The sequence below is a fragment of the Lemur catta genome, chromosome 4, assembly GCF_020740605.2.
Source record: "Lemur catta isolate mLemCat1 chromosome 4, mLemCat1.pri, whole genome shotgun sequence".
In the NCBI taxonomy this organism is placed as follows: Eukaryota; Metazoa; Chordata; class Mammalia; order Primates; family Lemuridae; genus Lemur; species Lemur catta.
The window spans coordinates 22,152,075-22,177,576 of record NC_059131.1 but is presented as its reverse complement, the minus strand read 5'-3'; the positions used below and the strand labels follow the sequence as shown (position 1 = coordinate 22,177,576).

General features: G+C 49.4%; 1 protein-coding gene across 1 annotated transcript; it reads right to left on the bottom strand.

Moving 5' to 3' along the window:
• Positions 1 to 1,013: 1,013 nt before the first annotated feature.
• LBH (LBH regulator of WNT signaling pathway) lies at positions 1,014 to 24,270 on the bottom strand. The gene is made up of 3 exons (XM_045549327.1): positions 24,001 to 24,270; positions 21,226 to 21,328; positions 1,014 to 1,366 (listed from the first exon to the last, which is right to left on the bottom strand). Exons 1-3 carry the CDS (start codon positions 24,024 to 24,026, stop codon positions 1,178 to 1,180), a joined length of 318 nt encoding a protein of 105 aa, XP_045405283.1. The 5' UTR covers positions 24,027 to 24,270; the 3' UTR covers positions 1,014 to 1,177.
• Between the last annotated feature and the right edge of the window lie 1,232 nt (positions 24,271 to 25,502).

The following is a 25,502-nucleotide window of genomic DNA, read 5'->3' as shown; positions in this document are numbered from 1 at the left end:
TGGTGAGGGGCTCATGACACCCTTCGGTCTCAAACTTGATCCCAGGGCTGCTACATGAGCTTTGTCACCCCCACACAGTAACACCCAGGCCGTGCGGCTCTTGGGACCTGGGTGAAAGCTCACCTCCCCAACTAGAAACAGAAAAAGTCGCCTCAGCTTTCATAAGAAAAACAGAGCAAGAGCCAGCCAGGCTGGCGGGACTTACAGTGGGGATCCATCTGCCTGGCTGCGGGCTGGGAAGCTGGGGGCACAGAGGAGGGAAGTGAGCCCGCCTGCTCCCAGCCTCCGCTCTGACTCTGAGAGCAAGTCCTGGGCAGGCGCCATGGAGGGAGGGACCTCCACGTCCAGGTGTCTGCCTTGGGGCCGCCAACCAGGGCAGGAAGGGCTCTGCTACTCCCCAGCGTGCTGGAGGCAAAAAGGATGTGTCAAGGAGAAGAGCTCAAAAGCACTGCCTCTTACAAACCTCTGATCTCGGGGGCTACTGAGCCCACCACAGCTGGGGGCAGAGAGGCCCTGGAGGGGGACGGTGGCCTTTCTTTCCTGCACATCCCCTCCAGCTGGCTGTGCGAGCAGCCAGTCGCTCAGCTGCCCTTCACCCTCCTCCCCATGGCAGACCAACACACCTGAAATAAGAGCAAAGGGTGGGGCGGTGAGACTGGAGAGAGATGAAGATTGGTTTTCCCATGGCCAGAGCGAGTGGTTGCTGAGCACTTCCTGGCTACAGCTCTCTGCTCAATGTTTTCTTAAAAATGTGTATTTTCTCTTTTGCCTCGAGTTTGTTTTCTTGCCCCAAATGTTCCTTGCTGGCTTTGTACCTCCCCCATGCCCCCTGCCCCAGAGCCCACTGGAATCCCACCACTACCTCTGGCCGCTGGAGTTCCGATAAAGATCTCAAAAACATCACCCTCTCCCCTGCCCCCACCCCCGGCCCTAAGCAGCTCCCTTTCTCAGAAGGCCTTGCAAGTCGTCAGAGGGCTCCACTGCTTGGCAGATTTCAAGAAAAGACAAGCAAAGAAAAGAAAACCAACTCGGTGATTTGCAGGTGCAAAACGGAAGCCTCGTTTGACATTTTCAGAACTACTGTGGCTCACTCTCTTCTTCCACCATGATGGGAAAAACACAGTTCAGGAACAGATGCTGGCTGGTGTGACCCCACGGGGGTCTGTCCGCAGGGACTCTACTGCTCCTTGTTTTCTTTCGCTGTCTCTTCGCAGTTGTCTTGCTCATCCTCCTGGACCAAGAACTCCTCGGGGGGCCACCGGAGCTCCCCACTCTCCACCTCGCCCTCTGTGGGTTCCACCACTATGGAGGGCAGGCGGTCCTTCAGTTTGCAGCAGCGGTCGAAGTCCGATGGGTCGGGGAAGATCTGAAACAAAAGCAGAGCAGGCACCGGGTCATGAACATGTTTGAGAAGAGAAATCAGTTTCTTCTTTTCACACCCATGTGGCATTCCGAGCACCTGCCGCATGGCAGGAATGGTGCTATGCTCTTGGAGCGCTGTGGGCTGCAAGGCAGGAGCCAGGGCAGTCAGTTCTGGGGCAGTATGGGAAACTGTCCCTCAGTCAGACTCTGATTTCAGTTCTGAGGCTGCAAGTTTTGGGGCAGTGCCCCTGAGTCTAAACATTTGTGAGACTCTGTTTGTACTGTTTTGTTTTATTTTCAGATAAAAGAATTCAAAATCATGGCAGCCACAGTAGATCTCGTCTTTTTCTGCAGCAAGCATTTTACACCAATGCAAAGCATACAACAAGGCTGGTGGGGGGCAAGGGGGGGGTGTTGGTTGTCCCAGACCAGACAGCCTGGAAATGAGTGATGGGTGGAATGACATCCCAGCCCAGGTCTGTGTGACTCCCTGGCCCCAATGCCAGCCTGCCTTTGGTACCTATAAAGTCAAAGCCAATTGCGAGTTGAAGGCCCACCCACACGCCCAGGCAGGCTGGGAACAAAATCCAAGGCTCTTTTTCACCTGTGGGCAATTCCTGGCTTCTCCCCAACTCTACACCTGGAACAGTCCCCTTCTCTTCCCAGAGTCCTGTCAACGAGGCTTCGTTTTTTTAATGCCTACTGTGTGTCCTGCCCAGAGCTGGCAGAAACCCCAAGCCAGACTATAAAATCAAGGGCCAAGCCTGGTTCTGTGGATTCCCTTTGCACACACTGCCCTGTGACTCCAGCTGACCCAATTCTTTGCCCAGCAGCTTAAGCACTTAATCCTCAGGACTGCTGGGTCCCTTGCCATTCACAGCCCTCAGTGACACGCCCGAGAGTCAGACAGAGGAGCCTCTGTCTGGGATGCTGGGACTCACACAGTCACGACACTCAGCACCTTCAAGGCCATCTCTTCCCACCTCTCCATTTGATAGATGTGGAAACGGAGGCCCAGAGGGGTCAGGAGACTTGCTCAAGGTCACACAGTTTGTTCCCAGCAAAAGAAAGGAAAGCAAACCCTGGAGCAGGTGGAGACACATTTGAAGAGATCCTGGGGGCTGCCTGCTCCTGGTCCGGATGGAGACAGGCCCACAGCCACAGACAGGTGTCCTCCGTTCCCAGCAGGGAGAAGAAATGCCCTCCTATGAGCTCAGGCCTTCCACCTTCTGTGGTGCCCTGAGGGTGCATGTCCCACTGCACCCCAACCCCAGGCAGTGCTGCTCTGGCCAAGGCCACGTCACAGACCACGTGGGGCTCCCGGGGATCATGGGCCTCAGCGAAGCTGCCCCAATCCCTGCAGACAAGTGATTATTAGCCATTTATCCAATAAAGGCCTATTGCTAGGGATTAAGCCCTAAGCCAGCTGCACAACCAGGCATCATTAAAGACTTAACGAGGCTCATAAAAGGTATGGTAATGGCAGCAGGAGGAAAGTGAGTGGGGAGGGGCTGGGCCCTGTGGGTCCGGGAGGGCACGGGGAGCGGACCACGACCCAGGCTCTTTTCCCGCGGTGGCCAGCCCTGCAGTTCTGCCCTTGGATGGTGCTGTGCACGGCTCACATGTGCAGAGCGGGGAGTGGCTATTTGGGGCCTTCCTCACTTCTCATGAGGAGTTAGGGCTCCTCGTGGGGTGGGGGGCAGGGGATGAGGGCCCACAGTGCCCACCAATCACGAGCTTTGGGTGTGGGCTGGGGGAACCCCAATGGGGGAAGCGTGCTACAGTTCACAGGGCTCTTTCAGACATCACCTTGTTAAGGTTTCACCGCCACCCTAGGAGCAGCAAGACCCCGGACTCTGGGTCAAATGGCAGAGCCAGGATTCAAACCTAGATCCGCGGTTTTCAGAGTCTGTGCCCTTTGAAATATGAACTGGGGTGCCACTGGGTTGACACCCCATTTCACAGATGGAAAACTGACCACCTGTGGGAGGGTGAGCAAGACTCTGGGCCTTGCCTGCCCAGCCATGGCTGGGGCCCCGCCCAGGCACCAGGGATGACCGCCACCTGGCAGCCAGGTCCAGAAGATGAGCTTCCCAGTCTGGATGCCGTTCTAAGCCTTCAGGACCCAAGACAGTGCTGCGAGCTGTCAACAGGAGATGGACAGAGCCCACCCTCGCCTCTACCCTCTGACCTCCCCACCCTGGCCACGCTGCCCCTGGGAGAATGAAACCCCAACTCTAACCACGATGGCCCAAGCTAAGGAAGAGCAAGGGGACCACAAGCAGGGCAGGGCCAGCAGGAGGAGGAGGAGGAGGAGGGCAAGAGAGGAGTTGAAGCATCGGATTTCGTTTCACCCTATTTGAGCTGGGACTAGATCTTTCACTAAAATGAGGTAAAAAATGTCTAAATGATGATGATGACAATGGATGACATTTTTTGCTGAGCAGAATCTCAGTCTTCACAATAACCCTATGAAGTAAGTAGTGGTATACAGCAGTCCCCCATCCATGATTGCAGTTACCCGCAGTCAACCGTGGTCTGAAAATAGGTGAGTACAGTACAGTAAGACATTTTGAGAGAGAGAGAGATCACACTCACAGAACTTTTATTACGGTATATTGTTGTAATTGTTCTATTTTATTATCAATTATTATTGTTAGTATCTTACTGTGCCTAATTTATAAATTAAACTCCATGGGTATGTACACATAGGAAAAAACAGCACATATAGGGTTTGGTGCTATCTGCGGTTTCAGCCATCCACTGTGGGTCTTGGAACAGATTCCCCGTGGATAAGTGGGGATAGGTGTGACCTCTGTTTTAAATGAGAAAACTGAAGCCCAGACGGAGCATGTGACTTGCTCACGGCCACATACCTAGGAGGTGGCTGAACTGGGACCCAAATCCACCAGGTGAAGTGTTCATGTGATGACACACTAGGTGAAGCCACGGGAGCCCAGGTGCTCACTATGTCCTTGGCATCGATGTGTAACCCCAGGTGCCTCAGTTTCTCCTTTTAAGAAGTGAATTGACCTTTTTGTCTCACTCGATGGGTACAAGTTCTTGGCACATATAGAGATGACAAAATGCTTTGAGGACATAAGCTGAATTCAAATTGTATCGTCCTCTTTGGAACAGTTTCAACAGGACTACAGTGAGTATCCGATCTCCAAGCAAGAGGCAGTAATACTAGCACAGTCATTAAAATAGTTCCAAACAATGCCGTTCATACCAAGAGCTGCACAATTAAGTCTTTTAATTCCTTGGGGGAAGTATGAGCATTGAACTTCTGATACTGCTTAGCTGCCAGAGAACTTTGCTCCCTGAATTGCAAAAGCAAGCACCATTAAAAAAAAAAAAAAAAAAAAAATTTTTTTTTTTTACAAAGCCTTTTAATTGAATTTTTAGAAATCACTTTAATAATCTGACTTTTCCATCAGAGATTCTATTTTATTATCAGATTATACCAATTTGTGTCTCTGGAAATTGAGGCTCTCTCCAAAAACAAACAAAAAGCACCCAGAACCAAACAGCTTCTTGTTTCCTTACAAACAGACAAGAAAGCCTTGCAAAGCATTGCTGAGTATTTTGCCAGCCAATCTTATCTCCAACAGCTGCTTAAGAGGCTGACCCCAAGGAGGTCAACATTTTTCCACTAAGTCATGCTTTTTAATCATCTAGGCAGCAGAAAAATGAGAGGTTGCAACTGCAATTTGATGGGGTGGGGAAGGCAGTGGAAAAAAGGACTCGAGTCAGACTTGCCAAGCACATGACAGGTAGGGGTGAGGTGGCAGGCCAGCCTGGCATGCTGTTTGCCTGCAGGGACTGGCAGGAAATAAAGAACTGCCCCTGTTCCAAAAAGAAACTGTTTCTGGTTAAACCTCTTAACCCAAAGTTTGACTTCTCTCTGGACTGCAGAAATGCAAAAAACAAAAAAACAAAAAAAACCCCACTTTTTCTCTTCTCCCCTCTCCAGCAAAGCTCATCTCTTAGAGGGCCAGAGAGGAAGAGGGGAAGGCTCTCAGAGGCATTTCCCACCCTCACCCCAGGGCACAGCAGGTGTAGGAGCATCCATCTGCAGCCCTGCACCTTCCTCCCTCCTGCCACCACTGGACTCCACATCCAGCTGTCACACCAGCAGGCTGCCAATGCTGATGGCTGGGATGAAATGAAGGGACACCAAGTTCTCTCCTTTGCAATGGCATGAAGTCCTCAGGATCACACACATCAAGGACGTCCTGCATGCCCCAACTGTGTAGCAATAGCCGGCATTCAACCTTGGTGACGGTGAATTTTATAGGAGATGCCTCTCCGGGGGCATCCTTTGCCAGGTGGCCTCTAATCCCAACCGGCCCCGACAGAACGTTTGGGAACTCAAATGGATTCACTTGCAGGGTCAAGGAAGCTTGACCTAGGAGGAAGAAACGCTCCGAGATGTAGCTTGGATGCCAGTCTACTGGAGTTTCTGGCCGTGCAGATCAGTGTGGTCCAAGAGAACGTTCTGCAATGATGGAAATGTTCTCTGTCTGCTGTCCAGTGCAGTGGCCAATTGCCATATGTGGCTGTTGAGCACTTGAATGGTGGCTAAAAGTTTATTTAATTTTTATTAATATAAATTTATGTCATACAAGAAAATATAAACATCAATTTAATAGAACTTTAAAGTTACATGTGGCTAGTGGCTGCTGCATTAGATAGATGATTAAGCATGAGCACAATGAAAGCAGGACCATCCAGGGACACTCAGGACGTTTGGTTGACCGACCAACACAGGCGGCCTTGGAGCAGAGAATCCTGGGCTCCGGGTGAGCTCCTGGAGATGAGGGATTAGCCAGCAGGCTTTTTGCTTAGGCGTGAAAGTGGCTGGCGAGGCAGCTCCCGTTTCACCCATAGAGGGGAACTGAAAGGCAACACCAGGACTCCAAAGGCCCCAAATTTGGGGGCCCAGCTATCAACTGTCTGCTTCTAAGCCAGGTGACCTAAACCTGGCGGCCTCTGGGGTAGGGAGAGGAGAGAGATGCCTGGCACCTAGCACGGAAAATGTGAGCAATTCTGGTTGGAGCCGCCTCCCCTGTGTGTGTGCATCCCTCAGCCATCCTCTCTGACAAACAACCCGAGCTGGCCACAAAGAGGGCGGAGAGCTCGGCGCAGAGCTGAGGGATGCTAATAGGGAAAGCGGACACCGGCAGGTGGAGGAGATGAAAGGTGGTTAACTGGACACAAAGGGCTAATTACCAGCTCTGCAAGCTGAGACCTCAGGAGCCTGGACATCCTGCTCCCTGTGCTGGGGTGGAACAGAGGAAAGAGGAGTCCGGGGCGGGGAGGGAGGGTGGGAGGGCAGAGAGCCTGAGATAATAACCAGGTTGGCTCCCTACTGCACTGTGGACAAAACCACGCCGTACGCCTCTATCCTCTCTACTTGCAGAGAGCGAAAACACATCAACCCCAAACCTGCTCTGGAAAATCACTATTCCCGCAGGCAGACCAGGAATCTGAAAGATCTGGTTTTTACCCTGCCCCTGTCTCTTATTATCTCTATGACCTTGGTCAAGTCATTTAACTTTTCTGAGTCTTAGTGTCCTCATGAGCAAAATGGGGACATCACTTCCACTCTACAGTGTTGTTGGGATGGTCACACGACTCATCTGTAAATTTGGATTCATGCTCATTTTGATCTTGGAGGGCTTAGGGAAGGATCAAATACAGGAATGTGTGAACATGGTCTGGGAACCCTAGATTCCTAATGATGGTTCTTATGCAAAACTGGGGTCCCGGGGAGCCGTAGCTTGGGACAGGGCAAAAGTGTAGACCTCCTGGGCTTGTGCTCACCAATCCTAGGCTCTTTGGAGAAATGGTAGAGACTTCATCACTTCCCCGCCCAGTGCCTCTGTTTCCCCAGGGCATGGGTTAGGCCAGCGGGAATGGAAACCATTGCCTTGTCCAGATCCTGCTCATTCAGTGGAAGGCCCTGCAACCAGGGCCCTGCAGCCTCGGCTTATCCCAGGGGCCTGCCTCCTGGGCAAATCAGATCCCCCCTCCCCATCCCGCCCGGCTTCCCAAAGCCTGAATTTCTTATTTCTCCTGAAGAACAACAACGAATCGGCCTGGTGTGTTTACTCCTTCCTAGGAGGGGCTGGTTTATGACAGTGGGTAGGTCTCTACCAGCATTCTGCTCTGCCAAGGGTGAATGAATGAGCGGCAGCTAATCCAAGTGAAAAATACACCCTGCACTCTGCCCTCTGACAATATGTGAAGGCAAGGAATAAGGTCTTTGAAATACTTGCCTCCTGCCATTTTATCATTATTAATATTATCTGCATTTTACTGGCGTTTCGTGGTGAAATACGGCTGGTAAGAAAAGAAAGAACTGCAGCAAAGGAGCAAGGGGCTGCCGACTAGATTCAGGGGAGGACGAACATTCTCCAGGCTCCACTCAGAGGCTAGTCTCTCCCTACTCATCTTTGAGACTCTCAACTCGCTCATATGTCCTCCAGACTGGGGCTATGGAATATGCCCCTTACCCTGTCCTGCCCTTCCTTGGTGCCCCTAGTCCTATAAAGGACTTGAGCAGAGCTTTGGGGCTTTATGACAACTGCTGCACCTCCTTCCTTTGGATCAAAGATGCTTAAGCCTCCAGCCTTGAAACTTGAAAGAAAAGGAAATCCTCTGGATAAACACCATCTTTCATAAACATCTCTCAAACACACACCCATCCTGCAAGTCAGGAGTTCCAAATTCCAATTAATTACCACTAATTGCTGCTGAAAACTCTGAGCCCAGCAAAATGATGAGGCTTTTGGAATGTTAGAGAATTTTCTCGAAGTTCTCTGGGGCGGTGAGAAAGGACTGCAGTTATCTGGCATAGATGACTACCCGAATCTTATACCATATGGTCATTAGGCCTCTTGAAAAAAGACAGGCCCCTCAGTCATCTCCAGGCTTCTGGGTGTGACAGATTCCTCTCTATCCTCCTCTACTGGTACCACTCAAATGTCCTATGGCCATACCTTCTCTCTCTCAGAAAGTTCGGACTGACCCACCTGCCATTTCTAACCATCCCCTCATTCTTTGTTTTGGATACAAAAATCTTGACTATTTAGCCTGGCCCCACAGCCTTCCTTCCCTTCCCTGTCTGGAGGTTCCTTCCTAACCTCTACCATGTGGCTTCCAGGCCCATCCCTGTATGGAAACAAGTCTCTAAGGACTTCCTTGCAGCCCTGCCCCAGGGCCTTTGCTTGGCTTTCAGCCACTACCACTTCTACAGCACACTACCAAGACAACTCACCTTGTCCCAAAAGTGGGGTCATCAGCTAATTACCAGTCTTTCTTCAAATTAAAAAAAAAATCCCCCCAAACAAAAAGCCTTGCTTGATAGTAGCTCCTATAAAAGAGGTCTGAGATTTTAGTTGATCACAATTGCAGCACTGATGATAACAACTGAAGCAAACAGAGCCATATTCTTAGAAGTACACGTATCTCAGGGAAGCCATACGGAGGAGCTGATGGCTCCACTGTTCTCTCCTCAGTCGAAAGCAGATGTTCTCCAGGCTCAAACACCAAGATCCTTTCAGGGAGGGAGTGTCCATGGAGGTAAAATATTTTCATAATATTATTAAGTTGTCATTAGCCTTTTCTACTGTGTTGACACTTGTACTAATGGTACAAAAAGGAACAGTCGGTGAAAGTGCTGGCACTTTAGCAAGAATTAATGCAGTGGCAGCAAACTGTACTTGTCATTATATTGTTCACCACCTCACATGATTAAAATGAAAACAAAAAAAGGAAGTTAATGTCCTTAATGAAGGAGTAATAATTAATTTTTGTTAAATATTGACTCCTAAATACATGTTGTTTCAGTGTGTGAAATGGAAAGTCAGCCTAAGACATTTCTGCTGCTTACTGAAGTACAATGGTCATCCCGTGGAAAGCACTCGTGTGACTGAGCTGCCAGCTGAACTAGCCACTTTTTCCATGGAACACCACTTCTGCTTGAAAGAGTGACCAACAAACTACGGTTATTCCAACTTGGGTATTTGAGTAGACGTGTTTTTTCAAAAAAGCACAAAGGGAGCCTATCACTTCAAGGAAAATGACTGATAGTATTTGTCACCAATGATAAAATAGGAGAAAATTAGAATTTTGGAAAACTTGTATCAGCTACCATGAGCTTGACATCTTCCTAATGCTTAAAGACTTTCTGATGAGACCAGTGGAGATATTCACAAATGTGATTTTTTGATATTGTGCAATGAAATGTGTCAACATTTGGAAGATTTGCATAACTCAGTGAAGCTATAGTTTCCAAATGATCAGTGCATTGCATACACTCAAAAACCAAACATGGGCAAAAAGATTCACTTGAAGTGTGAGACAGACTAATAAATTTTAATGTAAGAATACAAAAAGGTCATTGCTAAGGTTTCAGATACCACATTGCCACTAACATTTATGAAACTACCACTTGTAGAGTTTTGGTAAAGTATCAAACGAACATCTGAAAAGGCTGTGAAAATACTTCTTCTTATTCTAACTTCCATGTCTGCATAGGCCACATTTTCTTCCTTTACTTCAACCAACACATATTGCAACAATGATTGACTAGAGACGTACATGAGAGTCTAGCCACCTTCTATTAAACCAGACATTAAACATACTTGCAAAAATACCTCTCTTCTCACTCAACTTTCTGTTTTGGAAAATATATTTTTTTTATTTAAAAATGTTTTTTGTATTAATGTGTAATGGTTTTGTTGTTATTTAAAATGAATTAATAAGTAAAAATGTTGAAAATTTTGTTTTAATTTCTGAAACAGTAAATATCAAAAACCATAATCTGCATAAACAAAAACTCTTTGGGTGATCCTGAATAATTTTTAAGAGTATAAAAGGAACTGAGACCAAAAGTTTTGATAACTGTTGGCCCAGAGAAATAATATCCTCAGGAAGATGACCACATAAGTCAAGGTAGAAAGATAGCATATAGTTTAAACTGGAAAAGATTTGACAGGAACATAAAAGGTGCCTTCAAATACCCAAAAGGCTGATATAGGGAAGAGTGAACAGATTCTGTAAACTCTGGTGCAGATCTAAAATCAGGATGGAGAATTTCACTTCACTATCCAACTTTCTAACACACACAATAATAGAGATTAATTCTGCCCCTTATAGATGGGGAAATCAAGGCCCCAAGAAGTGATGTGAGTTACCTGAGATGACACAGACAGCAGCAAAGCCAAGATTAGAAACCAGTTATCCAGATTCTTAGTCCATAATTCCTCTGTGCTAAGGGATTCTGAGCTCTGTGTCACTGGCAGTGTCCAAAGAATACCTGGGTGACCCGATGTCATGCTACTGTGAGGACATCTGTTAACAAGGCAGCTGGACCAATCTCAAAGCTGCCCTCCCACTCTTAGATCCCACAGTGCCATAGCTTTGATTCCAAGCAGAGGGTATGTATCCACGGTTTCCAAACTTTTTGTCTGTGTAGTCCCTAAAAGAATTTTGAACTATGTCTCCTTTCACATGTTGTAAAATTCCAGATATATTATACATTTTTACACTTTAAAATATAACTTTTATACCACTCTTTTAAATGTCCTCAATGGATTATAAATACCACAGCAATTTTATATCAACCATTGCCTATTAAAACACTCACATTGGGCACAGTGGCTCATGCCTGTAATCCCAGCACTTTGGGAGGCTGAGACGGGAGGACTGATCAAGCCCAGGAGTTTGACACCTGCTTGGGCAACACAGTGAGACCCCATATCTAAAAAAAATATTTAAACATTTGCTGGGCGTGGTGGTGTGCACCTGTAGTCCTAGCTATTCAGAAGGCTAAGGTGAGAGGATCACTTGAGCCCAGGAGTTCAGAGTTACAGTGAGCTATGATCGTGCCACTGCACTCTAGCCTGGGTGACAGAGTGAGACCTGTCTCTAAAATGAAACAAAACAAAACTCATGAACAAGCTCTTAAGTCAAATCTTATTTTTTTCCTCTACATATAACTATATTTCCATTCTACCTCTCTATAGAATTTTTTGTTAATATATTATGTTGGAAAGTTTTTAGTCGTTACCTATTCATAGTTCTGTACAATAAAAAGATGTACTTATGTATGTAAATTAACATTTAAAAATGTCCTGTGACCTTAAGGCTTTATTATAATAAAAAAATTATGGATTGACTTATTGTAGCTATTAGTATATAACTGATCAATGAATGTATCACAAGTAATTATTAAACACAAAGGTAAATTTTTATGGGATTTTTTTCTTACTGTGATAGACGGGTAAGATTTATGGGGTTTCCCAGACCAGTTCCATTTTGAATGGTTCATTTGTTTGGTGCCCCTATAGTTTTTTTTTTGTTTTTTTTTTTTTTATTTATTTTATTTTTTTAGGCATCTGTTCTGTGATTTTTTTTTTTTTTTTTTGGTAGAGAAGAGGTCTCACTATATTGCCCAGGCTGGTCTTGAACTCCTGGCCTCAAGCAATCCTCCTGTCTCGGCCTCCCAAAGTGCTAGGATTATAGGCGTGAGCCATTGTGGCAGGCTGTAGTTTCTGTATCCTGGAAAAGGCATCTTAGAAGAGTCAGGAAGGTGAGCAGCAGGTTCTCCTCTTAAAAAGAGGGAGATGGGCAATCTTGACAGAAAGGTAGCAAAGCCTGGAGAAGCCTGTCTTCAGGAAATGCAATTTGCGGAAAGCAGAGAAGGAGGCTGAAGATTGTGGAAATGGATTTCCTAAAAACCCTCCCTGCTGTTATGTCCCTTGGAGAGTGTCTGTGAACCTGAGGGGCAGCTGTCTTCTCGTTTTAACGTTCTGTTAAAATGTGAAGTGGTATATATACACAGAAACATTATTAGGAAGTAATTTGGCATGAAAATCTCTAACACTCCAGTGCCAATGAAAACTGCCAGGAAGGATCCTGATGCTTCAGCTGCCACATCCAAGGGGGCAAATGACCAAAAAAATACAGAAATCAGATTTTGGTATCAACTTATCTTTAAGAATGCTCCCATCTAAGAGGATACATTCAACATCTGAAAAGAAAAAATTCCTTCATGATAACAACAGTGATTCTTGGAGACCCTACAAAAACTGTGCTTGGAATTTCACACTCATGTGAGCCACTGTTTGCCAACCTCCTGGTACACCTCGTTCTTCCTGTTGGATCCATGTACATGTTATAGTTTTCCTATACTCATGTGCTTGAAACACATTTGTTTAAAAATGAAACTCCATCACTATATAAATGGAAAACTAGTATTACATGCCATAGGTAGTAAACATAACAATGCACTAACATATTCAAAGTTGTCTGTGTGATGCCTAAATTAACTTTGTAAACCACCAGAGGACCCTACTGGAACACTGGCCTAGGCTGTTTATATGTTGCAAAGCACCTAGAGCCTTGCAGAGTTACTGGGGAGATGGCTCTTGGGCACTGGGTCCAAGACTTCCATTACGTTGAGAGCTACTTCTAAGACCTCAGCCCATCCTTAATTCCAGGGAAGCAATATTCCTCAATCACGAGCATTCCACAAGCCAGACCAGGTTCCAGGGAAACCGAGATGGTTCAGGGGACTAAGCATGCATCTGGCCAACCTTTGTGGGTCTCCAGAACAATAAGATTTCACTGGTCTTCTTCAAGGTCACATGATGCTCCAATGTCATTAATAGAATAAAGGAGACAAGTAGAGCAATCGCCAACCCATATCCATTTGTAATTCAGAGAGTGTGTCCATGTACCTACTATGGGACAAGAACATGGTCACCAGGTATTTTGCAATGCTGGCAAAATGTTACTTAAACATCATCACTTGTTATCACTGTGTTCAAAATAAGTAATTAACAAACTACAGGAAGATGTACAGCATCTTCTAAACACTTTAAAATAACCAAACACCATTCTGACTCTATCCACAAAGCTCTGCCATGATCTCATCTCTATACATGTCCTACCCCTGAGATTCTATTTGCTAGAGCTTTCAATGCTAGAAGCTAGGATTTTGATAAACTCTTTTATCTATGTTTTCTGGTTTTTAGGTACTATGTAATCAAGAGGCTTTAATGATGTTGCATCTCTTTAAATCAGTAATTCTACTTCCAGGAATTTATTCCAAGGAAACAAATTAGACCTGTGCTGAGACTTATGTAAGATGATGTTCAGAGCAGTGTTCTTTGAAAGAACAAAATATGCCACAACCTAAATATTCAGCAATAAGAAGAGGTATAAAACAAAATTTTACAAAGAAAACCAAATGACAAGACCATAATCATGATGTAGTAAATGAAAAAGGATTCACTACAGAATATACAATATTATCTCCATTTTATTTCTTAAATATAAATGCACAGAAAAATACTGAAAGTAAACATACCAAAATCTTTCAATGATAGGAATATGAGTACTTTTTTCCTCTTTGTACCTCTCCATATTTTCCTAAATTTCTATAAAGAATAAATATTACCTTTATAATGATAACATGAACATATACACACTCACACTTTTGCCTTTTGACTCAGAAATCCTACTCCTAAGACTCTTTTCTAAGCAAATTGTACAAAATTATGCGCAAGTATTTAAATATAAAATTATATATAAATTATCACGTTATTTATAAGAGAAAAAAACATGTGGCCTAAAAATTCCAACAATTGAAGAATGGTAAAATAAATTATGTTTTACCTTTGTGATATAATATAGTACAGTTATTAAAAATGACAGTTTTAGAGTATTTTTAAAATAAGTTGTAATGACTTGATGCTGATGACTTAGATGCTATTCAGTAAAACTTCAGAACACATAGCAACATGTGATCTTGGCTACATAAAAATATAAGTGCAGTGGAAAAGAAGGCAAAAGATGCTATAATGTCAACAGTTGTGATTTATACATGGTGAGACTATAGTGACTGGAAAACAAAAAGTTTAAAGAAGAAAATAAAAATTCCATAATGGGCATATGTTACTTTTAAAATTTGAAGAGTAAGTATAAAAATAATAAAATACACACGCTTGAAACTCTGACTCGGGGTTGGGGGGCAGTGGGGAGGCATGGGCAACATACATAACCTAAACTTTTGTACCCCCATAATATGCTGAAATAAAACAAAAAAAATGCTTCCATTAGGAAAAAAAATAATAAAATACATACTCTCTCAATGAAAATAGGAAATTAAGAACAAAGGGGGAAAGGCAAGGAAAAACGTCCTATAATTACAACACTCTGATTTAAAGCAACCACTATGAACGTTCTGCCGTCTGGCCTTTCAGTTGCGTGAGTGTGAACGTGAGTGAGTGTCACGTCACCGCCAGCTCTGTCCACAGGGATCAGGGCTGACCTCGGTGCTGCTGACACATCGTGGGCGAATGGCCACCTACTAAACGAGAGCTTACATGTGGGGCTGTGTCTGGGGCAGGTGTTTAGGCATTTGGGAAAGCTAGGATGCCTCTCTTCAAATCCAGGTTGGACAAGGGCTTGAAACTCTCCAAAGTAAAGGCAGAAGATGAATTTGAGGTACATTTTAAATTCTGTCTGGGAACCACCTCACATCAAATTAGGAGAAAGTCAGGCCTCGAGACCAACTACCTCTGGACTAAAGATTGTGAATGCCCCCTTTGCTCAGGCCAATCCTACTGTACGTGAGAGATCCAGACCTTCCTTCCCTTTGGCTCCAGTGAAATATCTGGCCGAGGAGCAAGGAGTCCTTGCAGTTTCAGCTATGCGCCGGGGGGCCTCTTCTATACAGTTTATCTAAGATGAGCTCCTGACAGTGTAGGGCAATTGAGTCCAGTAGGGAGGGGGCTGAGGGGGGCTCCTAGACTTTCCTTGAAGTCAAAATGCTAGCTTCATAAAGGTTTGGAGAAACTCTGGGCACATTTAAGTTTTTTTCAAGTGGAATCTGTATAAATCAGGGCCCTCGCCCAGCCAGGGAGTAAAGTAGCAGGCACAGGATTCGGCTTACTGGTAAGGAATCTTTCCTGAGTGGGCCTGGGGACAAGGCAAGGGCAGGTGGCGAGGGGAGGGCAGGCAGAGGTGGCACAGTGGCTACTGGACTGGGCAGGCATGAAGCCCCAGCAAGTCTAAGCCTTGCGTGAATGAGGGCCTGTCTTCATATCCGCTGAGGATTATTTCAGGACTCAGCCCTGCAAGATCATTTTAGGACATTCACTAGACACCCAGGAATAGCTCTTGGCTATAGTCACAAGATTCGCCACCCAAACTCATCCCTTTCCCTAAGAGTACAATCCTCCTTTCTCTTCAACATGGGAGAGTGGGTCTGTTTAGAGAAAATGCTGATCCCGTAAAAATCTACTTCATGGGACGGCCAAGGTAAAGGGATAGTGCTCAGTGCAGGCAAGGGAGAGAGGAAGGGCCAGTCAGTCAGTCTTTCAGTGCTCGTTAAGAAACTATTTGTAGGACACTGTGCCCAGCCCTGGAGGAACAAAGAGCAGTCTGAGATACAGCCCCCGGCTCTGCGGAGTGAGGAACACACAGCCACTTGGAGAGAGAGGCGTCAGGCCCAACACAGGCCCCTTGAGAGGAGGCCGGGTTGTATAGCCCTAGTGTGCAACCCGTTGGCTGGGAAAGTGAGGAAGGCTTGTTCTCGCCCTGGCCATGCTACAGACTCACTGTTGTGACCACGGGGTGGATGGGGAAGGGAGAAATCCCCCATGGGAGTAATTCCAGCCCTCTGCAGGCCTGAGCCCAGGGGCCTCCCAAAGTAGTGAATGTGACATTCGTGGCGAGGCTTTGAGCATAGGAGGGAAGGTGCTGGATGTTCATACAAAGTAGACTGGACCTGAACAAGGTGGATGATGACTCAGAGGCGGAATGTGCAGGCACAGGCCGGGTGCCCCTCGGAGAAACGCTCTCTCTGCTTCTCTAACAGGTGGCCCTGGCTGCCTGAGTTACGTCCCTACATTATGATTCCTACCAAGGGGGCGGCGCACGGAGGGACTAGGGCCAGCAGGGAGAAAACATGCTGCAGTTCCAGAAACATGTCATGTCCGTGACTGGACATCTCCTGCCAAGCGCTTTGGAATTCAGCTCTTACATCTCTCCAGGGACACCCGAGGCCTTTTTAAGCCTGCTGTCCTGAGAGATGGTTTCCTGGTGACCATGGGACTTGCATGCAGCTGATGAGCAGGATCTCCCAAACTCTCGAGGACATGTGGAGTACTACGGCTGGGAGTGGACGAGACAGGGTAGTGAGGAGCAGGGGACAAATGTCAAAGGTCATGGATATGTGATGTCCAGAACGGCCTCGTGAGCAGGTGCAGGGGTGGGAGGTGGTGGAGGTGCTGGGCAGGAACCACAACCCGACACTGACTTCAACACGTGTGTTCCACGCAGGCAGAGGCAGAGCAAGGCCAGGCCCGGGAGGCTTTCATCGCCAGAGGCTCAGCGTGGACGTGAGCAAAGAGAAAGTATTCCTGAGCTGCGCCTGCCTTAGGGATCAGACTGAGCCTGTTCTTTGAGAGACGAGCTGCTGCCTCTGATAAACGGTGGCGAGGAGGGGGAGGAAAGAGTTCGTTGTTGTGGGGCAGGAGATCCTGTCCCTGGAGAGGCTGTTCTGGGTCCCCACTGGCCCTGCAGACCCCTCCTCAGTGCCGAGCTGCAGGAGGGAATACTGGGTCTGAGGCAAGAAAGGTCAGCCACCCACCTCCTAAAGTGCCAGGATATCCCTCCCTCCTGTCTTGGGGAACAAAGGGTCAGCTGCAGGGAGCTCTCCGCTCTGCAAAGTGAGGGGACGCACAGGGCACAGGGGCCCGCGTGTGTGAAGACATCACTCCTCCTGGCCATGGAGCATCCCCCCTCGTTTCCCTGAGAGGCCCAGGCTTGCCTGACTGACAGGTGGATGTCAGATGGCAAGAGTACGTGACCAAGAATGATACACAAAGGGCAGCCAGGAGGGGACGTGTGCTGATTAGAGAGGAATTTTAAGAGCCTAGGGAAGGATAAAGTGATCAGGTCTCGGTCCAGATGCTTTGGAAGAGGCAGTTTTAAATGAAAACCAAGGAGCTACATCTATATCTAGACCTCAGCAATGAAACTGCAGAAGCCTCAGCACGCTGTGCTGGGGGACGTCAGACAGCAAGGCCAGGATCCCAGTGCCCTTGGGCTGCGGCGGCGTCAGTGCTCACAGGCAAACTCCCAGGACCCTCCTTCAGATGAGCCCAGGCCAACTCGGGCACAGCGTGGAAGGAGGCCCAGTGCGAGAGGCATCACAACACCACATTCTCAGAGTCCCTGGAGCCAAGGAAGGAAGGAGCAGGCTCCACCAGGCAGCCACTGACTCGCTTCCCTGCACTAGAGAGAGGAAGAAGGCTTCGGGGTAGATGTTCCTGTCCTGCAGGCTGGATGCTGGGAGGCCCAAGGACGCAGTGTGGGAAGGAGCCAGGGACAAACACGTCCTCCTGGAGACCCTCCCATTCAGCTGGTGAGCTGGCTGCCGCCCACAGCCTGCCCAAATGTGCTCAGACTTTCTAGTAATCGTTTACTCACCCACCCCATGGGGTGTCACAATTCACATCTGAATGTGCAGACATGGATTTCACCTACTGGGCGACTAACTCTCCAAACGAACGTTAACACAAAACAAGGTACCAGTTTAGTCGATTTTTATACACGCTCACAAAATGGCACTAACTGCCCCAGGACAATAGGGCTTACCTGAATCTGTCAGGGGCTAAAAAGGGCATCTCTCTGAGGCCTTGACAGACAGGGCCGAGCAGGCCCTTTACAGAGGCTTAGGCAGAAGGGAAGGTGGCAGCTTTAGAGCCAGGAGACTCAGCTCCAGGGAAACAACCACCGTCCCCTTAGCAGCTGACCCACAAAGGTGCCGAGCATGGAGGCACCTTGGATTGGGCAGGGGTACAAAGACGATAGCAGGTCCTGCCCTGCCCTCAGGTACCTGAGCGAGAAGGCAAACCAAGACCCGTATCCTCGAAGCCCAGCGCAGCATCTCTGGAAAGTACAAAATGCTATAGGCATTGAAAGAAAGGTCACATCTGGTACAGAGAAATCAGGAAGGCTTCATTCTCAGTACGTCTGGAAAGCGGGGGAGTGACTGACAAAGTCCAACATGCCACTTATTTGATGACTTTGTTTCAAGGTCAAATCACACGCCTGAGATTCTATTTCATCTGCCAAGTCTGGACTGATGTCTCCTTCCCACTCTCAGTTCCTTAGAAAAGCAGATCTTGGTAAAAGCCGCGTACTATTATTATCCTCAGGAGGAGCGCCAAGAACAGAGCTCAGAGATCCCCCGCCCCCAGCTCTGAGCCGAGCCGAGTGTGCACAGCCGACGGGCTCCGGCCAAGTGCCAGTCCCCGCCAATCCCCAGAGCTGTGGTGGGACCATGTTTCATTGGATGGCCCTGGCGCTGAGTGGGCCCCGAGACTATGCGTCACAGGACAATCATCAGACCCACTCGCCGCAGGGCCCCACACCTGGAACAAACAGGTGAGCCAGGGGTATCTGAAGGTGCAACAAAATTACCTTAGAGATGAAGCTGCCCTCTCCGAGTCCTCATTTTCTTTCAAAGCCCTGCTCCAGTTTGATCTCCCCTTCCGAGCCCTTCTCAGATTCTGCCAGGCAGATCTCATCGTTGCTGCCAATACCAGACTGACCACAGCTCCTGTATCGCCCATACCTGGGCTGACCGCACTGCCTGTGTTCCAGATGTTTGTGTACATGCTGGTTGCTCACACAGGCCCTGGACCAGCACAGCACGTTGCACACAGAAAGCGCCCACTAAATGCTGCTTGGTTAAATGCTCCAACCTCTCCCCTTTCTCCTCACAACCTCTCCCCTTTCTCTTCATCAGGCAATCGAGAGACCTGTCTGAAGTCAGAAAAATTGTGACAAGAATGCTTTGAAGTTCCAGGTAAGACACTTTGGAACTGGGCAGTGGTCCCCACCTAGGTATCAGTGACAGGTTTCCTGAGGGGCTCCGAGAACTGAGCCCTCAGTCCAGCACCACAAGGGAAGATCGGAGGATCCTTTCCTCAGGCAGCACTGAGCTATCTTAGGAGCCCAGAGGAGATTTCACTCTCCTCCTGCCAACCCAGCCTTCCTCACGGCGTGGCAGCCCCTGCCTCCTGCCCACCCACCCCAACGCTCAGGCCCAGCAGAGTGGCCTGAAGGACTCCAAGGGTTGAGAAAACTGCCCTGTGGGGTCTGTCCCTTTATGCTGAGAAGTGTTTAAAAAGAGAACACACAAAGCACACAGAAGACGGAACGATGACTGAGTTTGGAAAGGTTCTGTGATGGAAATCTAAAACCCAAAACTGAAAGAAAACCTCACCTGTAACCACAAAGACATTCAGTCTGACTCAGTGGCTTGGAAACTGGTATCCAAAACCACCCCAGCTGGTGGGCCAGGAAACTTCTATACCTCCCACCTGGATGTGAGGCCCTCAACTATCTTCCTCAGACCCACTCTGGGGGAGAGGGCACAAAACCACCCAGGAAAGAGTGCTCCCCTTCAACCCCAGACCCCCCTCAGGCTAATGTCACATTTATTTCCAGTCAGCAAAAGGGCCTGACTATATTGACACAAAACAACGGGGCCTCCTTGGACCTCCCAAGTGTCTGAACTTACGTCACCCAATCTTAGCTTCCATCTTGGCTCTTTTTCGTCCTTTTTCCCCCATCACACCCACCTCGGCTTTCTATTTGTTTCTTTCTTTACAAAATAAATGCCCTTGGAATGGTTCTGAGGACTGACCAGCCAGAGTAAGAAGTCTAGACTCTAGCCAGAACCAACCCCCCCCCCATGCAGACAGACAATACATCAGAAGAACAAGGGTCTGGGGTTCCCTCAGCTGAGGCAGGGTGAGCATTCCCACCTGACAGAGGGCGGGCAAGGTGACATCTGTAAATGGCTTGGCCCGCAGCGGGCACACACACTTCATGTCTGTTGCATGGACTCACCACACCCCATTCGACCTCCCTGGGCCAGCCACCCTACCCAGCTTTAACCTTAACCCTAACCCTAACCCCAAGGTCTTCCCTTGAAAGCAGACTCCTTCCTCCCCACAATTCAACTACCTAGGAGCCCTCCTGGCAAACCCCAAACCAGTTCTCTGCCCTACAGCTAACTGAAGGTGATCTGTCATGCTCCTGTTTTTTCACTGCCCCGGGGCAGTGAAAAAACAGCAAGGCAGGCCAGAAAGAGGGCTGGGACGAGAGTCCAGAGGGGTCATTCTGGTCCTTTTGTGTGGTCCTTATGCATTTTGGATCCAGCAGACACGATGATCTCTAAGCTAGAGCCCAGCAATAGCATCCCTGAGATAGCTTCCCTTTTGGGGAAACGTCTCTTCCACTCTAAGTAGTTTGAACGTTAACTCTAAATCAGCAGATCAACTGTCAACCTGAGAAAGAAGCAGCGTTGGACACAGCTATCCCCCACCAAAACACCCTGCCCCAGAAGCCAGCCCTCACTGCAATGCCTCTATGCCCAAGGCATGGTTGGGAAGGGAAGTTCTGGTCTGAATTGACTGCACAAGTGACTTCCTCCTTTGATGCTGTGAATGGGAGAGTACACAGAGCCAGGATGACTAATTAGAAACAATGGCTAATGCTTGCTGACTCCTCTGTGTCCCAGGCACTAGGAATGCCTTACACACATCCTCTCACTATGTTGAATCTTCACAATCCTATCGCATAAGGACTACTGTTGCCCCAGTTTACAGATGAAGAAACTGAGGCTCACTGGCATTAGGGGACTTTCCCGAGGTCACATAGCTCTTACAAGTGGCAGTGGGCTGCAAAACCAAATCTGTCTCCAGTCCCAGTAAGAGCCACCAGGTTCTGAGGAGTCTGGGGGGAAGCCAGTACTTAACTCACCTGATAGGACAGGCCGTCCTTTCGGGGGTTGAGGCCAATCTCCTCCATGGATGGGGTGCTCATCATCACCTCAGTCATCTCGGCTGATCTCAGATAGTCAGGGCTGCCAAGAAACCCAGACCAAAAGTCAACAAACACGCATTTTCACATTCCTGCTCTCCACGCATTCGCTGCCCTGGGATCAGGGGACTGTCTGGAGACAGGATGAAAGGTGTTCAAAACAGAACTTGCAGAAAAACAAGCTCACACCCTGAGGAAGTACCTTGCAAGCCCTCAGCACTAGGGCTCTAAACCCCGACCAACAAAGCCCATTGTCTGCGCCTCCCTAGCAAACCTCTTCCCTTCTTTCTTGTACACTACTCCCCACTGGCACAGAGCAACCCTGAATTTTCTTTTAAATGACAGAACTAGAGAAAACCAAAACAGTAGGTTACAGAGTCCATCTGTCTATATTAAAACCAATTCAACCATGGCTCCCTTCACCCCTCCAACTAAGAATAAAAATAATCCTACCTGAGTTTTCCAAAGGGGAACTGCATGTTATTATTACATAATAACAATAACAGGTCAACCTCAAGGAAACAAAGTCCAATCATGCTGCTTTCCTAAATCTCTCTGCCTCTCTGGTGCTCCTTTTGGCAAAATGCCCCACTTAAAGCCCCAAGGGGTCAGCTCTGCTGCAAGTTTCACATCTGTCAGCCAAGCCCCTTCTCTAGCCCCAGCCACAGCAGCTGCAAACTCACAGCTTGAAAAACATCCCCTGGATTAAAAGCCTTAAGGATACCGGACTCTGATTGCAAAGGAAATTTCCAGAGGGGCCAAGCTGGCCCACCAATGGCTGACATGTGAAAGTGCTTTGTACTCTCTAAGCAGGATACAAATGTTCCATTATCCTTGCACAAGCTATGGGCAAACACAAGATCCTGTGAACATAATGCCAAATACACATACATACCAAATCTAGGCATCCGCTACATAACACCCAATACCCTCACCATCATGCCTGTGCACATGGTTTAAAAAGAGGGGGAAAAAGGGTGGGACAGGCTTTCCAGGGGCTATATCTAATGAAACAGGGGTGCAGGACTCTTCTTCATTTTATGGTTGCTACATAGTTAAGATAGGACACTGAAGTTGGAAAGAGAAGCAATAGGTTCTGGTCTCTGCTCTGACACTCACGAGCTGTGTGATCTCAAGAGCTGTGGGATCTTGAACAAGTCCTACAACCTCTCTGAGCCACAAGTGCCCGGTTTGTCTGTTACTATGATGCTAATAATGCATACCTCACAGTTAGGTTAAGGGCTAATGTCTGTAAAAAAGTGCTGCAAACTGTGAAGTGCTAATCAATAAAATAACCTTAAACTGTAATTTCTCATAATATTCCTGATGGGCCCTAACAACCACCTTGGCAAATTTTGAGCAGCCAGAGGCAGAAAGCCTCCAACAGCCTCACCCATAAGGCACCTGGCTGCTCACACACCACACAGGAGGGTGGGGAGGGCACCCAGACGGAGACGGGTACACAAGCCTTATGTGTGGAGGATTTTTTACTTTGTTCTGCAAGTTCAGTCTTCTCTCCAAACTGAGCCAAGCTGGGATGGGGGAGGGGAGACTAAGAGAAGATGCTGGGCTTGTGGGCACCTTTAGACTCAGGAGCCAGGACCTCCTAAGGCATTTCTTCCCAGGTCATGAAAAGGCTGCCACCGGACTCCCAAAGAAATGCACAGAGCGACCCTGAATTTTCTTTTAAATGACAGAACTGTAAAAAGCAAAACAGAAGGTTGTCTACAAGGCTCTCTCCAGGCTCTTCCCCCTGTCCTCGCTCAGGGCTATAGCTCAGTCCCGAAAAGTTGAAGCGAGAAGCACGAACTTTCCGGTTTCTGAGCCAGGCAGGACCGTGCCAAGGCTTGAGCCCCCGCTGTCCCCTCGCCAGGTGCCAGCGCCCGACCCGGGGCCGAGCTCCTCACACCCGCACCTGAGAGCGCGCTCCAGGGCCGCCAGCGCCATCCCCCGCCACGGCCGCTCCTCCTCTACCCAGCGCAGGAAGGAACGAGAGCAAGTCCCAGCAGCCAGAGGCCTCTCTCCGCATCCCTCTCGGCCGGGATCCGCCGCTGGGGACAAATCCCCACCGCCCCTCGCCCTGCCCGGCTCCTTCCAGCCGGCACTGCTGGGGCGGCTCCTCCCAGCCCCGGGCCCCACCTAGGTGAGTCGGTCTGTAGGGGCTGTGGAGAGGTCAGGGGTCGAGAGGATGCAGCGTGTGCCCTGCTGCCTGTGGCTTCGGTTGTGTTTACGTGTGGGGAGAGCGTGTTTCCTCCACCCCCCGGAGCTCTGCAAACGCCGCGGCTGCACCAGCTCAGCCCCGCTGCAGCCGGCCTCGACTCGAGACCAGCATGCAAACAAAAAGAAAAAGGGGAGGGGCCGGGGAGAGCAAGAGCCCCCAGCGCCAGGCAAGGCGCGCGCCTCCTGCAGCCCTCCGCATAGGGGGTGTCACTGGGGGGATTCAGCCGTGACCCCTGGCTCCCCCAACCCCCATACAAGCCCTCCATTCGTCACTTAAGTGAGGGCTCCGAGTTCACTTCCTTTGTCTGGATGCTCTCAGCACCACCTCCCCCCACCCCCACCTTTGCAACCTTGACGTTGACTCCCGTACGGGCTCGGGCAGCGGGGGGTCAGGGACGCCGGCTGTCCTCGCACCCGGAGCCAGCAAGAGTCGGCGCCCGATCCCCGCAGCCACGGCAGCGAGACGGCCGCCCGCCGCGGACACGGGGTACTCACCAGTGAATGGGGAAATATACAGACATGAAGTCCTAGGGAGGCTGACCCACGCCCTTGTGATTTAAAAACGGTCCCTGCGTCCCGAGCGAGGATGACACGGGCGCACACGGGCGCTCGCCGTCCGCCTTCTTGGGACAGCCCCGCGGCCAGCGACGTCGGCAAAGAAGCCGGAGCTCCCCGCTCTCCACCGAGCTCCTGGCCCCACAAAGAGCCCGGGAAGCCGTATTTATAGGGGCGGGGGCGGGGCTTGGCCCCGAGAGGCCCCGCCCTCCCTCGCCCACTCCTGGAATAACGTCACCAAACTCATGAATGGCTTCGGCGCTCTAGGATAGCGCGGGCGGCGGCTCGGGGGCGCTGGGCTCGGCTCGCGAGGGCTTGGGCTCACTGCGGCTCCCGGCCCGCGGCTCGCGCACACGCGCGCACGCACCCGGCAGGAGCTCGCAGTCAGCGCCGCTTCCCGCCCGCACGCCCGCCCGCGTCCGCAGCCCCCGCCCGCGCACGCCCGGGGGGTCCGGGGCGGCGGAGGTGGGCTGGGGGCGGGGCGGGGGCCCGCGCCGGACGAGACCTCTGGGCTGCCGAGCTGAGCCGGGGGAGGGCGCCACCCTGACCGCCTGGCGCCGGCGCACTTTCTTGCACCCACTGGCCGCCCCCAGCCCACACTTCGGGACCCCTCTTCAGCGCTAATCCCCCCAAAATAGGCCCCTCCCTGGAATCCTGGCCCGCAGCACCGCAGAGGCAAGTCCCTTCCATCCCTGCCAGCTGTGCGGAGACGCGAACGCCGCTAAAACGCGGTGGGAAGGTGCGGAGGACGTGGAGCTGGAGGACCGAGAGCCCGCGGGGAGCGGGTTGGCTTGCGGGGGGCTGGTCTGCAGCCCTGAGATCCGTGGAGCGTTTTATTTGTGGGAGAAAGGATGTGGTATCAACCTAGGGTTTTTCCACTGGACACCGACGCACAGGGTCGGCGGCGGGGCTGGGGATGCGGGTGGGCGGTGCGCAAGCACACCCCTCCGGCCTTGGCTCCCAGAGCTGCTCCGAGGGGGGTCGCATTATGACAGCAGAAACAAAGAGCTTCAGCCGAACGCCTCCCACACTGCCCAGGAATTGCAGCTCCGGGGGGCTGTCCAGGTGGTCCAGCCGCGCTGTCCCCGGAGCCCGGACTAGGCAAGTCTGACTTGGGACCCAGCGCTGCCCCTCTGTGGCGTCTGCTTCAATTACGTCTGGAAAATGGCTTTATAACCCTAACAACCTATGTGTGTACAGGGGCTGGAGAAAGGGGATGAGGGGTATCAAAAAATAAGCAAAATTAAATCTGCTTTGAAGTCAGCCCTTTCAAAGAAAGGTAGTGAATGTATTGAATCCATGTATTAATATATGTGCTTAAAATGGAAATATAAATACGTAAACTTATCTGACATAAAAGGATGGGATTAATGGTGAGAGTTTAGCAGGGAAAGGACTGGTGAGGAGACTGGGAGAGGGGGCCCTCGTAACTTCATCATCCC